Source organism: Megascapheus bottae, chromosome 7 (genome assembly GCF_031878675.1).
Source record: "Megascapheus bottae isolate mThoBot1 chromosome 7, mThoBot2.hap1, whole genome shotgun sequence".
NCBI lineage: Eukaryota > Metazoa > Chordata > Mammalia > Rodentia > Geomyidae > Megascapheus > Megascapheus bottae.
Window position 1 is genome coordinate 47,013,545 of NC_143515.1, and position 17,399 is coordinate 47,030,943.

At 40.5% G+C, this 17,399-nt stretch overlaps 2 protein-coding genes across 2 annotated transcripts in view; both read right to left on the reverse strand.

Moving 5' to 3' along the window:
• Cimip6 (ciliary microtubule inner protein 6) overlaps nucleotides 1-4,153 on the reverse strand; it is a 40,790-nt gene extending 36,637 nt beyond the window's left edge. The window contains 1 exon segment of the mRNA XM_090336924.1: nucleotides 4,026-4,153. Within this exon segment, the coding sequence (XP_090193050.1) occupies nucleotides 4,026-4,051 (26 nt within the window). The 5' untranslated portion in view covers nucleotides 4,052-4,153.
• An 11,274-nt stretch (nucleotides 4,154-15,427) lies between these two features.
• Nucleotides 15,428-17,399, reverse strand: part of Acyp2 (acylphosphatase 2) — a 99,027-nt gene continuing 97,055 nt past the window's right edge. Inside the window, exon 4 of the mRNA XM_090336927.1 lies at nucleotides 15,428-17,292. Within this exon, the coding sequence (XP_090193053.1) occupies nucleotides 17,178-17,292 (115 nt within the window). The 3' untranslated portion in view covers nucleotides 15,428-17,177. The remainder of the gene's footprint in view (nucleotides 17,293-17,399) is intronic.

A 17,399-nucleotide genomic window follows, 5' to 3' on the forward strand; every position in this document is an offset into this window, starting at 1 on the left:
TATACTGCCACAGAAATATGAAGTTATTTCAAAAAACTTTTGAAATAAGCATCAAGAAAATGTTTGAAATAGGTCATTGAACATATTTTTTAATAACTGATACTATAAAGAGCAATATTTTAAATTTTCACATACCTGAAAAATAATTACATTAGTTTGACTGTTTTTTGTTTTGTTTTGTTTTGTTTTGTGGGTCATGGGGCTTGAACTCTGGGCCTGGGCGCTGTCCCTGAACTCTTCAGCTCAAGGCTACCACCCTACCCCTTGAACCATAGCCCCATCTCCCATTTTCTAGTGGTTAATTGGAGGTAAGAGCCTCACATTCTTTAGTGCCCCAGCTGGCTTTGAACTGTGATCCTCAGATCTCAGCCTCCTGAGTTGCTAGGATTACAGGTGTGCACCACCGCTCCTGGCTCTGACTGCTTTCTATACATAGAAACCTTTAAACTCCAAACAGGAGGAATATCAATAAGATTCCAACTTCATAGAGAGGAGAGTTCTATCTTTCCTTAAACATAACCCTTCATACTTAACCCTACCATCTCTTCCATGGCTTTTTGTGTAGGGGGGGGGGGGATGTGAGCACAGAGGTTGCCAGTCCTGGGGCTTGAACCCTGGACTTGGATACTGTCTTTGAGCTCTATTTGCTCAAGGTTAGTACTCTACCACTTGAGCCACAGCACTATTTCTGGGTTTGTTTGTTTTTTTTTGGTTTGTTTTGGTTTGGTTGTTGTTGTTCTGTGATTTACTGGAAAAAATTCTTATGGAGTTTTCTGCCTGGGCTGGCTTTTTTTTTTTTTTTTTGCCTGTCCTGTGTCTTGAACTTAGGGCCTGGGCACTGTCCTTGAGCTTTCACAAGGCTAGCACTCTACCACTTACTTGATCCACCTCACCACTTCTGGCTTTTTTCTATGTATGCAGTACTGAGGAATCGAACCCAGGGTTTTGTGCACGCTGGGCAAGCACTCTATCATTAGACCATGCCTATGGCCTATGGGTTGGCTTTGAACTGTAATCCTCAGACCTCAGCCTCCTGAGTAGCTAGGATTGCAGACCTGGAGGCTATTGGTGCCCAGCTACGTGACTCATTTTTAAAACCCATAAGTGATTTCAAAACATTTTTTCTCCTTCTGATAACAGCTTCTGTGTGATCTGCTCTCAACTTCACTGAAGTTTCTCTGCCATTGTTTTCCATTCTCTGTTCTCCACCATGCATGGGCACATGTCCTTCCCTCTGCCAGCTGCTCTTCCTAGTTCCCTGACAGGGTGCTAATTATCACAGAACACAAGTTGAAAAATCCCCTCTTCAAAAATCTCTTCCTAGATGTCCTCTCTTCCTACTCCATGTATTCTCTCATGAGTTTTTAAAGTGGGCTTTATTAAGGTATTAGTTTCCTCTCTTTGACTTCTTTTTCTCCTCTCCTATTGTTTCCTCCTCCCTCCCCACCCCCAACAGTCCTCCTCTCATGTTCATATCCTTGGGACTTTTTCTTTCGACCATATTTTTAAAAATACACAGTCTTTGTCTAGGTCTGGCTTAGTTCACTAACATGATGATTTCCAGTTCCATCCATTTTCCTGCACATAACATAATGTCATTCCATTTTATGAGTAAATAATATTCCATCCCACTCAATGCCTATTCTGTTTTATGCTTTTATCCTTCTTTCATGACCACCACAATTTATGTGTAAATCGATTCTTGTTTGTAATAAATACCATAAATATCCTTACTAGTCAATAAACTGCATGACACAGGGATTGCTGCCTTCATTATTATCTACCCCACACTTAGGCAAGTATCTTGCTCAACCAAATGTCAGTGTTTTCCTTTATAATATTCATGTACCTGTGGTGAGTTTTCTAGAATTGTCTCCACTGTGGCTTTGTTTTGGCCATGTACCCTCAACGGTCAACTATACAATCAAAGGCCATTCAGAATCCTTTGGAGTTCTTCACTTCCCAACAGAAATTGTTCTTTGCAAAGGATTTGGGAAAACTTACTGGGTAAAGTATAAATAACTTTCAATTCTTTTCTATGACCTTTCCAGAGGTGCTAGCATTTATTTAAAGATTATGACCACTGGATCAATTATGTATCATTGTGGACCACGGGCTTCCCCAAATTTCTCATAGTTGCATCCCACCAATACATTTACACTAGAATTCTTTCTTGGCAGTACTTGGGGTTGAACTTAGAGTGACTCTTTTGCTAAACAGGTGTGCCATATAAGCCACACCTCTCCTTTTGCATTGCTTACTTTTGAGGTAAGGTCTTGCTTTGTACCCAGGCCTGGCTGGACTCTAATCCTCTTCATTGTGCTTCCCCAGAAGCTGGGATAACAGGCCTGTTCTACCTTATCCAGCCACTGAAAAAAGGGAGTCTTGAGAACTTTTATGCCTGGAGAATAATCCCTTGGTTTTTGGCCTCCCCAGCAGCAGCTAAGATTACAGGCTTATGCCACTTTGCTTATCTGAGATTTAAGCCTGTCTTAATTAAGGAAAGAAGTGTGGCTATTTGCTTGCTCACTCAATGGATGACATTTGTGGTATGAATTCCTACATATGATCCAGAAATGTGAAACATGAAGGTAGTGGTCTCTTTGTAGAAGGAAATGCAGATGAAAAAAACACTGATTAGATCTGGACTAGAATCCTAATCTTGGAATCTATCTGAACCTGGGTTTCCTTGCTTAAAAAGAAATGACAGCTATTGTGAAAGATGTGAGAATAACATTAAATTACTCATTCTGTCAAAAGACATTGCCTATTGTTTGTCATGTTGCTGAAGGCAAGGATACCCAGAGACAAAACAGACAAAAACAAAAAAACAACAACAAAAACCCAACCCTGTCTTCACACAGCTTGCATTCTACAGCGAAAAAGGCAGATGAAAAAGAAAAGTAAAATACACAGCTATGTTAGGGCAACCACGAAGCACAGAATGGCGTTTAGAGAAGGCAAGCATATGTGTAGGAGGCAGGCTGCATGTTTAGGTAGGGTGGAGGCTGCCCTGTGAAGGTGGCAATTGAAAAAAAGAAAGTAAGAGGGCTGGGAGAGAGCTAAGTGGATAGGCGAGGGGGTGGCATGCCAGCAGAGTGAGTACTGACTGCAAGAACTGCAGATAACATCCTTTCCTTAGAACACCAACTGGTTACTGGATTAGCAGCACTGGCATCCATTTATAACCCTGTTAGAAACATAAATATACAGGCTCCCATTCAACCCCTTGAATCATCATCTCTACAGCAGGTTCCTGAGAACCTGCCTTAGCCAGTTCTCTAGCTCCTTCCTTTGCCCGCTACATCTCTGGCTTCAGAAATACAGGCTTCATAGAAGCAGGTGTCCCTTACTCCACACAAGGCTTACCAAGCTTTCCTCTCTAGATTGGGAGGTTTACGAAAATGTCAGCTCATCCCAGTCTCCAGAAGTCCAGTGACAGCCCAGATTCTCTGCTCCCACCCTCCGGGGCTGCTGATTCAGCGAGAGTGGAGCCGGCCTGTCCCTTAGAATTTGTCATTGTCACCTTTTCAGGCGGTGGTGAGGGTGGAGAATCTCTGCCGTGACAGCAGGAAGCGTCTAGGTGAGAGCACCTGGGGTGTAGGCCTCGGGTGGGAGCAGACGCTCGTGATTGCCGTCGGGCTGCGGAGCCGCAGGTGGCTGCAGCCGGGCCGGGCTGAGGCCCGGGGGCCCGGCGGGGCGGCCCTGCCGCGGAGCACGGCGGTGGGTGGAGACTGCTACCCGGGGAAAGCCTGGGGACGCGTCCCAGGTGGGGCTCGCGAGGAGATGCGGGCCAGGCCTTTTGAAGTGCTCAATAAGTGGGTAAACACATGAATGATAAACCACTACCGTCAGCTCTGTTTCTATAGACCAAAATGAAAGGTCTGGGAGCTCCAGCCCAGACCACGGGCGCTGGGCAGCGTCCGCCTTGGGTCTCGCCGAGCCCTCCGCTGGACGGAGGAGAATAATTTTCAGAAAGAGGGGGGAAAAGAAAAAGAAGAGAAAAGCCAAATCCCAGCACTTACTGGCGCCTCTCCTCCCATCCCTGCATGATCTCGCTAGGGCCTGGCTCGAGGCCTGGAGGAGCCTCACGAGAGCAGGGCCGCAGCCCTGCCTGGAGGCCGGCGCCAGCACCCGGCGATTGTGACTCGCGCGTTGCTAAGCGACGGCAGAGTTCCAGGAGCCCCCTCCGGGAGCCAGGACGAGAGCGGGGAAGTGCGCAGGTGCAAGACCGCCGGCGGCTGGGCAGAGTGCGGCTGCGCGAGGAGCGTTTGGGGGCGGCGCTGGTGGAAAAGAGGGCCCTCGCCCCGCCCTGCCCCGCCCCGCCCTGCCCCGCCCCGCCCCGCCCTGCCCCGCCCCGCCCCGCCCCGCCCCGCCCCGCTCAGGCTCTGAGCCCAAGCCCCTGGCTGGAAGTCCTGCTTCTGAGCTCGCCCAACGTCCTGGAGGATTGGTTGAAAGAGAGCTTGGCAGCCACAGATTTACAATGCTTGTCACCCCGGCCCCGTGGCGAGGGCTCCGCGAGGCCTAGCCGGGGTTCCGAGCCTAGGAAATAGATACGATCAGAGGGCTGATGCAAAGTTGGAGGGTTTAATTCACATGGATCGGCAAAAATACCTTTTAATTTGCCAGTTAAGAGTAATGTCTAAGACTTAGTACACCGGCTCGGTCATTATTAGCCATTACCACATTTTCAGGCTGTCACATAGCTGACATTTAGTCAACTGCCTCACCATACTTTCTACTTTCCGTTTAACCCACACCCATCTCTTTAGCTTTGGAAACCAGTCGCTTTCAGGGACAGCGTCAGCTGTTAATAAATGAAGAACTACTCTAGAGGCCGAGATCTGAGGATCATGAATCAAAACCAGCCGGGGCAGGAAAGTCTGTGAGACTCTTATCGTCAAATAACCAGCAGAAAGCTGGAAGTGGAGCTGTGGCTCAAGTGGTAGATCACTAGCTCTGAGCAAAACAAACAAACAAAAACAACTCAGAGACAATTCCTAGGTCCCCAAGACTCAGGACTGGCCCCCCAAAAAAGTCAAATCCCCAAAACAAATGAGGACATCTCCACATTCTCCTCAACTTCACCTGTCTCCACATTGTGAGAGTGGTTTTCTTTGACTTAGAGCAATACAGTATTCATCTAAAAACATAGATATATTCGTGTCGATGTCTTTCCAATTATTAAGTGGTTTGTATATGCCTAGGACTTATTAACACGCCATGAGAAACATTAAAATATGAAAGTATATCTCTTAACAAGGAAGTCTCTGATAGAGATGCAAAACATTTGCCAGGTAAACTGCAATGGCCTATAACATTATAAACTCTAGTCACATGGTAAATTGCAGTATTGATGATAACATTACTATAATAGTCCAGTCATTCTTGGTATATTCTCCATAGCATACTGTGTAATGTGGATTTTAAAATAATTATTGACTTTTATATAGAAAAAACACTGGACTGCTATTAGTGGTTTACGCTAATAACTTTTTATACTAGGAGAAGCACTTAAAGTGCTCTGTGCTATGGATTGTCACTTAGGAAAACAGGTAGCCAGATTTAATCATTGTATGATCACATCCAGCAATTCTACTGGAATCTTCATGTCTGGGGAAAAAAAACCATCAGTGAATAATGCATGTTATTTTCTCATGCTGAATAGGTAGTTTGGATGCTTGTTAACAAAGAATAATTCAAAACAGTACTTTTATTAGTACTGTCCCAGTTAAAAATTCTAGTGCTATTTGAGCTACCACCCATGTGAGGATGGGAATTGCTCATCTAAAATGTTATACCTAAAATTTTAAGTTTTTCTTCTTCTTCTTCTCCTCCTCCTCCTCTTCCTCCTCTTCTTCCTCCTCCTCCTCCTCCTCCTCCTTCTCCTCCTCCTCCTCCTCCTCCTCCTCCTCCTCCTCCTCCTCCTCCTCCTCCTCCATTTTTGGCAGTACTGAGGATTGAATGCAGGGCCTCATGGAAGAAATCATTTTATAAATGTAGATGGCTTAGGATTTTGTGAGTAGAGGTTAACTTTTAATAATCCCAGCTGCAGTTGCTGGAATTATATATAAATATATATTATAATATACATATATATGTTATATAACCAAAGCATGAATGGAAGTCTGGCCTCAGGTGAGAACAGTGAAGGCTACTTGGGTACCATAGCAGTAACTTAAACAGTGTTCTGCAGTTAAGGCTGGGCGAATGAATGGCTATCACCATACTCCCTTGAGGAATGAGTAGTTGAAAACAAGGTTGCAGTGTTATTCTCAAAAGAAGAATCAATAGGCTATTTTATATTCACTTTGAAGGGTTTTTCTCTGCTAGTTTCATTTAAAGGCTACTTTTCATGTATCTGAAGAATTTCAGAGATTGAATAATCTTTTCTTTAGGCTATTATCAATTATATACAAAATTATTAGACAATACAATGTACTCTGAACAAATTCCCTACTCTTACTGAAGCAGGAGATTTTTCATTTACTGATTTGAGACTTCAGCCTTCTAAATGAGATTCTGTGAGTGAAACTGACCATCCCAATCCCGTCTTATGTCCTACAAATGTATACCATTTGTAATGTTTTTCAGTGATTTTTATGAACACATGAAAACTGTTCAACACAGTAGTCCACACATTTAAAAAAGTCATTAAATGTCCTTTTAATCTAAACAACTTCTGCCCATAAAATCTACTTTGATCCCTTTGATGATACAAATTGCCACTCTGTGTTTCCCTTAGGGATGGAAAACCTAATGCTTACTGAATGTTGGGATTAGATTTGTGTTTAAATCCTAACTTTATGACTCTAGGGAAATGAGTTAAATTCTTTAAGACTTAAATTTTGATTATATTAGTTGTTAATCTCCTTTAAACAAATGGCCTAGGCATGATGGCACATGCCTGTAATCCTAGCACTCGAAGCAGGCATCTGAGCTACATACCAAAGGCCCTCAAAGAATCAAAGAGATGAAGACGTAGCTTGGTGGTAGAGTAGTTGCTAAATATATGCAAGACTCCAGTATTTCTACCACTTTGCCCATTCTTATCTGTTTCTTGCCCTTCATCTAAGGTCACCCGGCTGGAAATTGGTAGATCCAAGATTTGAGTTTAGATAAGTCTACCTCTGTCTCCTCCTGTCCCCCTCTCTCTCTCCCATCTGTCTCCCCCCCATCACTCCCTCTTTCTTTCTCAACCTGTCATCTGATTTCTCCACTTCTTGCTTTCCATCATGTCAATAAAAACTGAATAGGAGATAAATTTAAAAAATTAAAAAATAATTATAAAAACCACTATGGTACAAAAAACTATGTTTTTAAAATTTAAAAAAATGTGCCAGTCCTGGGGCTTGAACTCAGGGCCTGAGCACTGTCCTTGGGCTTTCTCAAGGCTAGAGCTCTACCACTTAAGCCACAGCACCACTTCCGGCTTTTTTCTATGTATGTGGTACCAAGGAATCGAACCCTGGTTTTTGTGCATACTAGGCAAGCACTCTACCACTAGGCAAAACTCCCGGCCCAAAAAATTTTTTTGAAAAAAAAAACACCTGTGGTATGAAATTGGGTAAACATAACTAGAAAGACTAAGGACAGCCAGGTTAAGGGAGTGGGTGGTGATTGGAGGACCTCAGGCCATGAAGGCTGTAACATGGAGGAAAACACGACAGTCAGTGATGTGCTGGAAGCACACTATGCCCCATCTACTTACAAAATGCCACCATACACAATTGCAGCCACTTACGTTTCATGGTTGGTGAGACATAAAGAATACTAATCCAGGATTAAGTACGTGGCTCCCACTCTAGACTCTCTCTGGTGCCACATTTTCAAATTGTAACATTGATCTGCTATACAATAGTCATTATTTTGATCTGGATGAGCAAAAATGCTTTAAACTCTGCTACACAAGTGAAGAATCAAGAGAAAAATTAAGGTTCAATTTTCTTTCTTTCTTTCTTTCTTTCTTTCTTTCTTTCTTTCTTTCTTTCTGTTTTGAGATTGGTACTAGCACTCTACCAACTCTGAACTGTGCCTTCAATCCCAAGTTTCTGTTATTTTTAAGTGTAGGTTTTACCTATAAGTTTGAATTAAGTCTATAAAGAAACCATAGATGAGATTTTTTAAAGAAAAGTATACCCCTTCTAATTAATGTGTAGCTTGCCTCAAATACCTCCCAATCAATGCATTCTTTTCAAAACAACACAGCAAATAAAGCTTTCATGAATCACTTGTAAACTATTGTTCCTACCTATTTTGTTTCCTTTATACAATTATAATAGCATTATAAAAAGAGGACAAAGAATACAAGAGGGAAGGTTCTCTTTGGTCTTCCTTAACTCTGCTGTTGAACTGGGTTCTTGTTCAGCCAATGAAATCAGTATTGTTTGATATTATGTTATCATTTTTATTCATTTGTTTGTTTCACAAAGGGTCTTAGCTATATTGGTCCTGCCATTGGTGCCTCTTAATGCTGGGATTACAGGCATATACTACCATCCCTTGCTTGGCTATCATCTCTTGTCTACAAGTTCCCTTGGGCAAACAATGCCAGAAATAAAATGAAGGCCACGTGCAAAAAATTAAAGCTCCAGCTGGGCATGGTGGCTCACGCCTGCAATCCTAGCTACTCAGGAAGCTGAGATCTGAGGACCGCAGTTCAAAGCCAGCCCGGAACTCAAGCCTGTGAGACTCATCTCCAATTAACAACTAGAAAACTAGAAGTGGTGCTGTGGCTCAGGGGGTAGGGTGGTAGCCTTGAGCTCTGAAAAAAAATAAAAGGAAAGAAAGCTGTGTGACTCTTCATGGGGAGAAGGACTTCCTGGGAAGCCATCCGAGGTTCTCACATGTTGAGGCTATATATATAATATTGGACCTTAATTTTAAAACTTAGACTATATAGATTACAGTTCCAAAACATCATCTGTTTATCAACTAAACATTTTAGACATGAGCTTCCTAATGTCTTATTTTACAATCACATTGTGAGCGCTGCAGATGTAGCCAGATTTAAGTCTTCCAGACTTAATAATAGTATTTAATACTTTCCAGTTTTGCCTTTGCGTGTGTTCATTACTAAAACTGTAGATAACTAAAGTGGTTTGTTTAACCCTATGGCAAAAGCCTGGTAGAATACAAGGTATTGGTAGGGTCCAAGCTTTTGGCTGGCACTGCTAACCATGTGCGCACATGCTCCTGAGCTAAACCTCTGTGATGTGCTGGGGTTTGACAGCTCGAAGCATTTACAGTTACTCAGGCTTGCTGACATTTGAAAAGAGCAAGTGTTTCCTCCCATTCTTTCATTAAACTACTAGTGACACAATAAAATAAATGGGATGCCATCACTGTTTTTAAAGCCAGAGTTAAGCTGCAGCCTAGCAGCCAGAATGCTGAGGTCTCAAATGTATTATTCATACTGCAGACTGTAAGCACTAATGAATGAGCCATTAAAAGAATTCTTCTTGTTGCTAAATCTAAGCAGATTTTTATGGCAGAGTGATGATGAAGAGGTCATAGAGAAATGGAAGAATTTAGAGTGCATGGGTTGAGAAAGAGGACTGAACTCTACTTCTGGACTGAGCTACTAACTGCTAAGATTTTCTTCTTCCTACAGGTATTTGTATAATTTTGTAGGCTATTATTGTACATACAAATGACTCCATACCCAGAAAAAATGCACATTTTTCTTTCCAGGACCCTGCCACTTCCAAATTCCTCAGTCTCCTGGACTCCACGCTGCCCTGCCCAGAGCAAGACCTCCAGTCTCAGTTCCAATTCCAACTTCCTGTTCCTAAGTCTGAAAGTTACCTGTAGGTAGGAAAGTGGTTGTTGTTAGGCTTGTTTGTTTGACTCCCTTTTCTCAGGAATTGTGGTCCTGCACTGGATGTAATCCAATGTCTAAAAACCATTTTTCCATATATTTTCATCTAGTGTTCCAGTTGTTTACCACAAGACCTTGAGTCAAGGACTTGCTACTGTATCAGTGGATGGGAGTGAAAGACTTTCTTTGCTTATTGTTTATAATCATCTTTTGCTTGGGTTATGTAAGGAATTGCAGAGGGATTTTGACATCTTTGATTTATTATGATAAACATGTAGTCTTGCTTCTGTCATCTTAGTTTAAGCTCTGGGAATAATAAGTCTTTTCTTATGTTTAATTCAACACACATACTACTCAGCAAACACTGTTGTAGGTGTTACTCAGGTAGCTAGGGACACACAGGTTAATTCCTTTTCCACAGCTTCCATCGGGGTCAAAGGTGATAAATAAATCTAGAGTATTAGATGATGAAAAGCACTGCAGAGAATGTAAAGAAGCTGATGGAGGCATGGGGGAGTGAATGCTTCAGTCTAAAGAAGGCTATCAGGGTAAGGGTCACAGAAAAGAGACATTTACCCAAAGGCCAGAAGGCAGCAAGGGAGTGATCTCTCAGTATGGGAGAAATCCCTCCAGAAAGCAGAAAGTGGAAAGGCTGCAGTCCGGCATGGCTGGGATAGTAGGAGCAGCAGGCTAGAGCACAGGACAGAGCAGCAAGACATGGGGTCAAGTAAGAAGGGAGGCTGCATGGTGTGGCCTTCGCCACATAGTAACTCCCTGGGGGTTTACTGAGCTGGTGACCCAGGGTGCAGAGGTTTGACTGGTTACTCATGCCGAAGTGGATTGTAATTCTTCCCTTTCCCTTTTGGGTACTATAGTTTGAGCTCAGTTTAAGTGTACTTTCTCTCGGAGGATGACTTTGTGTCTCAGCTCATTCTCTGCCATCAGTATATTGTTTTAATCTGTCCATATGTTCTCACCTTTTCTTCCCCAGAAGTCAGCTTTCATTGTATGCCATTGAGCATATCAGCAGATGCTTCCTGAAGTTTTAGTCTCTTCCTGTAACAAATAACACTTAGGTATGTACTTCCCCTGTCCTAAATGATAATATACCTTTTTCTTTGGGGCTAAAGAGTTGTTTGCGAACAGTAAATCTGGAGTTTTCTTTTGTTTCTGTATGTTTTTTTTTTCTTTTTTTTTTTTTTCTTTTTTGCCAGTCTTGGGCTTTATTTAGCTCAGGGCCTTAGCACTGTCCTTGGACTTTCTCAAGGTTAGAGCTCTACCACTTGAGCCTCAGCACCACTTCCAGCTTTTTTCTATGTATGTGGTACCGAGGAATCGAACCCGGGTCTTCATGCATGCTAGGCAAGCACTCTACCACTAGGCCAAACTCCCGGCCCCTGTATAGTCATCTTTTAATTTGTACACTTTTTTTGTTTTTTTTTTGCCAGTCCTAGAGCTTGAACTCAGGGCCTGGATATTGTCTGAGTCTCTTTGTGCTCAAGGCTAATGCTCTATTGCTTGAGCGACAGCAGCACTTTCGGCTTTTTCTGAGTAGTTAATTAGAGATAGGAGTCTCACAGATTTTTCTACCTAGGCTGGCTTCGAACCATGATCCTCAGATCACAGCCTTCTGAGTAGTTAGGATTATAGGCATGAGCCATTTGTACCAAGCTTGTATATTTACCTTTTGATAAGAACAGTCTGTTGGCACAGTTTATTAAATATTTGCCCACAAATATATTCCTTTCAAATCAAAAGCCTCTGAATGTTTGATCTGCCTTAATCCAGTATTTTTCTGTTATTTGGTTAAGAGAGTTAAGGTGTATTAAATTCCTTTAAAATTTTGAAATCTAAAGCTGCCCAGTGGCTCACGCCTGTAATCCTAGCTACTCAGGAGGCTGAGATCTGAGAATCAAGGTTCAAAGCCAGCCTGGGCACAAAATAACCTGAGATGATCTCCAGTTAACCTCTAGAAAATGGGAAGTGGGGCTTGGCTCAAGGATAGGGCAGTAGCCTTGAGCTGAAGAGCTCAGGGACAGCACCCAGGCTGAGTTCAAGCCTCATGACCTACAAAAAAAATTGAAATCTATCATATGTTTGAGAATATAAACTATTTTTATAGCATTCAAATAATTTTAAAGGTAACATTTGTGAAACTACTACTCAAATAAAAAATACAAGAGCCTCAGGTGCTCAGGGGGCCTGCCATGCCTCTTCTGGACCACAACCCATTTCCTCTAGTGTGGATGCAACCATCATCCTTATTTGGTGATCATCACTTCCTTGCTTTTGTTAGTAATTTTGTTTTTGCCACTGGCATCCCTCAACACCATTTCTCCTATGCTCTGTTCTGAGGCTTCTTTATTTGTGTGGATTTCCATCATTCACATGAAGGGACTGCCCATCATGCCAAGACCTGTGTCCTCTTCCTGTGACCTATGATGTGGGAGTTGGGTATTCTAGACAATGGAGAAGATTGGTAGTCAGGATAAATGGGAAGAAAGAAAGTCTGATTCTCCTACTGCTCCACCAGGAAACTGTCCCAGCAGAGTGGAAAGATTACTGCTCTGCTTTTTCCTACTTAGTGAAAATACTGCATCTCAAAAATAGCAGTGCATTTATCGAAATGAACACAGGAAATGGAAACAAGAGGTTTTTTTTCTTTTCTTTTTGTCTTGTTTATTCATTTGTTTGTCTTTGGGGAGGTAAGGGAGGAGAATATAGAAATGGAGGGAGAAGGGATGAACAAATGCTGCAATGTCGAGCGGTACTAGACACTGTAGAAAATGAACAATACAACTTGTAGTGGAGAAGTGAGGGGTAAACTGTAGGGGGGAGAGGGACTTGTACAAAAAATATATTCATCTGACTTCTGAAACTGTATTCCCCCTCTGTACATCACCTCATTTAATAATTTTTTTGCCAGTCCTAGGGCTGGAACTCAGGGCCTGGGCAATATCCTTAGACACTTTTTGCTCAAGGCTAGCACTTTGCCACTTGGGTCACAGTGCCACTTCTGGCTTTTTCTGTGTATATGGTACTGAGGAATCAAACCCAGGACTTTGTGAATGCTGGGCAAGCACTCTAACACTAGGCTATGCTCCTGACCCTATAATAACAAACAGAAATCAAATCCTCAAAAGAAGGAAATACACAGCATACTCATTTCATGCCAATTCCCTGACTCTGCAGTCAGGATCTGAATTCACATCAACTGCACTAAAATGGTGAGAGGTTCTGCCTTTATGTTTATAGTGTAAAATAACTAGGATCCCTGCTTTGTAGAATATTTGTAGAATAGTTCTGAAATAAAAATTCCATATCTTTATTGTATAGTTCACTGATACTTGCTGTGTCTATTGTGCAAAATGAAAAATAAAACTAATAAAAGAAAAATGTGCTTTGAGAATGAAAGAAGTATCTTGGCCATCCAAGAATGTATACTGATATTGTAATTGTGGAGAAAGCATATAAGGGTCCCTAAGATAAAAACAAAAACCATATAGCATAATAACCTACTTTTCATTGAAAAAGTCACTAATTATGCAAGAGGCAGACTTCTTAATTTCTAAGTTTAAAGTTTGGAGTCTTATTGTATGTCAGTCCTGGGGCTTGAACTCAGGGCCTGGATTCTGTACTTGGATTATTTTCTGTTCAAGGTTGACACTCTACCACTTTAACCACATCTCCACTGCTAACTTTTTGACTGCTAATTGGAGATTAGAGTCTCATTGACTTTTCTGCCCAGGCTAGTTTCAAATATCGATACTCAAATTTTAGCCTCTTGAGTAACTAAAATTACAGACATGAACTACCAATGCCCAGTTTTATTCAAAACTATAAAACTAGTTGTATTCCAGGGTTGAAAGTATAATTCTGTGGTAGAGCACTTGCCTACCATGCACAAGGCCCCAGGAGGCCAGCCACTGGCTTGGTGGAATCCTGTAGAAACCTAACTTCTTGACTTTGTAGTTCAGGATTCCAAGGCACATTGTGAGTTTTTTACTTCTGAGCTCAGAACCCAAGTCGAGTTCATCAAGTTGACCACCCATAAATTTGTTTCAGACAAGAACAAATGTTCATGGAATGTTGTTTGAAGGAGAATATCTTTCTCAATAGAGCTAGGAGACACCTTACTGAAAAAACTGTATTTGTAGGCTACATGCTTTCAGAAGTAAGTTAACTGTCTTTGTTTCTAATGATGAGTCACAACATATATGCTTAGGAAAAATTCCATTACAAGACAAGGTTCATCATTGCCAGATAAAGCGGCAGACACCTTAGAACCTGAAGTAGGGAGATCACTTGAGCCCGCAAGCCTGAGAACTTTCACTATGCGAACACAGTGAGACAGCATCACAAAACGTACATGTTTAAAAAATTATTTTGTGCTAGTCCCAGGGTTTGAACTCAGGGCCTGGACATTATTCCTGAGCTTTTGTGTTCAAGCTAGTGCTCTCCACTTCCAGTGTTTTGGTAGTTAATTGAAAATTAAAGTCTCATAGACTTTTTTGCCCAGGCTGGCTTGGAACTATATCTTGGCCTCAGACCTCATCCTCCTCTGTGGCTAGGATTATAGGTGTAAACCTGGTATCTGCTTAAAACTTAAATCTTTTTATTCATAAAAATAGTGAACAACACTGTTGAAAATGAACTATGCAACTTCTGGGTGGAGATGGAAGAGAAAAGTATATATCACCTTTCTAATAATATAAAAACAAGAAAAAATGGCAACCTTCCAGAATAGTCAAATTAATGTATTATTTTCAAGTTCACTCACCACTTGTTAGCTCCCTTTTTCTTCTGCTTACCTGTCATTTATCATAAAGATCTACCCTGAATTCTTCCGGCCCCAGGTCCTTGACTGTAGATTACAGATGCAGATGGAACTCAGCTACTTCTTCTCAAGCTTGGAGGGCTGCTCCCTTCCTAACATACATATGATGTGGTCTCTTCCAAGTGCCTTCCTCAGTGAACTGAAGAAGATGGTCATTCCCTCCTGCCACAAAGATTGTATGGAGCTTTATATGTTGAGATAGTTTGGGGGAAATATGTAAAAGTAACCATGTATATCCCTTTAGAAACCACATAACTTGGGATTTGGGTTGCTTTTTGAAGGGAGGTGGGGTTATGTGGAGTGTTGAGACCCCAGCAGATGGTCACTACATTAGTTAAGTTTTCATTTAAGTTATTCTGTCAGAAGTAGACCTGTCTGGATTTGCTGTCATCTAAAATATGATATGTAAGTTTAAAATTCACTGTGAGTCCAGGATGAAATTTGAGAATACTAAGTTAACTACTGAAGATGTTATATGGTCTCCATAGCACTTTATATGATGCTATATTTCTTCTGCTTTCTGCTTATTTATAAACACTTACTCTAAGTCGTTATCTACATTCTCCATCCAGTAATGGAATTCAGGTGTGCATTAATCATTAAGTAATTTTGACTAATGTGATTCACTTTGTATAGGCACAAATTCACCTAGCAAATGTGCTTGTCTTGTAAAGCAAGCTGAGAAAAGAATTATTAAAAATATAAAAAAAGAAAAAGGAATATATTAATGTCACTTCTGAGAGATGATGTTTTAAAAAATACCACTAAACTTTTCTATACATAGAGAAATATAGATTTTATTTTGCAAAGTTGTGTAGGAAAAATGTCAATATGACTTTCTGTAAATCAAAAGAAGCCTTTACATGCCATCCTGTGTGGAAGTTGGGAAGTTAAATGATGCCTTTCCTCCTTTATTTAGATATTTATATATAGAGCAATGCACCATTGTCCCTATTCCTATATAAATGTAGAAATGCATTTGGCATCTCCCTTACCATCATCAATGAAATGAACTTCCAAACAGACTCAGGCTGCCCTTCATCTCCTCTCCTTTTTCCCCGTGCAGCAGGCAGAGAAGCCTGCACTAGAGAGGTACAGCAGAGGACTCTTGTACTATACATACAAGTGAAATTTCCACCTGCAACTCCTAAAAGATTTGAAATAGAACAACAAAGAATAATGTTCAGGATCTCAATGATCCTCCTGACCCCATTTTCATAATAATTTGTTTTAGATATCCCATTCCACATAAAAATAGCTTTTTACTATGCTGGGGATTGAACTCAGGCCTCAAACTTGCTGGGTAAATACACTACCACTTTAACCATGTCTTTAGTCCTTTTATTTAACTAGTTTATTTCTGAGATAGTCTTATATTACCTTGGCCTAGGCTGATCTTGACCTAGAATCTTCCTCTCTGCTGACCAAGTAGCTGAGATTATAAGCATGTATCACCACAGTTGGCTGAAATTGAGTTTTAGTGCATGGTTTGTAGTATTATCAAGATTTGGAAATCATTGGAGAATATTTGCAAGTACATATCCACAACATTTTAAATTCTTCAGCTTTATTTTTCTTCCATTAAAGGTCTTCCTTAGTCAATCTTATAATTCTATGGTGTAGAAACAAATATTTTCCTTGAAATATAATGTGGCTCAATTACCATTGATATTTGAAAATCTCAAATAACAATGCAAGTTTATGGGACAATATTAGTGCTTTTTCAGTTATAAGTCATCCACTGAGAACTGTTGATAAAATCTTGGGCTTTTTGTACAGAAATCATGAAATTTTATAGCTATCCTCATCTAGCCATCTTATCTACTATATAGAACAATATTGTTTAAGAAGATATTAAGTTCAGCTTACTATGGAGTTATATTCATATTTAACCAAAATGTTAAAAGTTAACTATTTATGCTTATTAGTATGGTTTTATTGATCAACACACATATTTAAGCACTGGTTAAAATCTTTTAAAGACTTCACTAAAAAATTACTCAACTGGTGTTGATCAAGATGCATTGTATTTGTAAAACTGATTTGTTGAATGGTAACACATTTGTATAATTACATAGTTAATGAAATATAATTAAAAATGAATTACTCAACTTTAATAGCAAATTATTATTCTTCAAACATTCAAATTTATCACAGACAACAGTGCCTACAAATAATTATAGATGATTAACTTTATTATTTTCTGTCTAGTGGAATAACATGTATGTTGTGATTTTTCATTGAAATTAAACATTTCATGACAAGGTTAATTTGAATGTTTACATGAAAATAATTTATAATGTCATTTTCAATCTTAGACTAGTATGGTTTCACCTGAACATATAGTTGAGTAAAATCATTTCAGTGACAGATATGTTTAGACATACGTAATTCTATAGCTCACACAACAGAAAGTGCCCCCTTTTCAATCTTGCTCAACAATTATTACTCTAAAACATAGACTTGGAATATAGAAAGTTATTCTGCATTGTAAGCACTACAACTTTTATTTCTCTTTCCTTAGTATCGGATACTAAAATTAGAGTACTCCAGTTTAGAGATAGTTTTCTCATTCGCAAACTCTGCCCGGTCAATTCGAGAACTGGGGCTCCCAACCTTGCTCAGCCATGACTTCCTACAGAACAAAACAAACAGGAAATACAAATTAGAGGATAAAATACATCCGCATCAGCTAAAACAATCTCACAGCAGACAGCGATGGAGGTCATAATTACAAAGGAA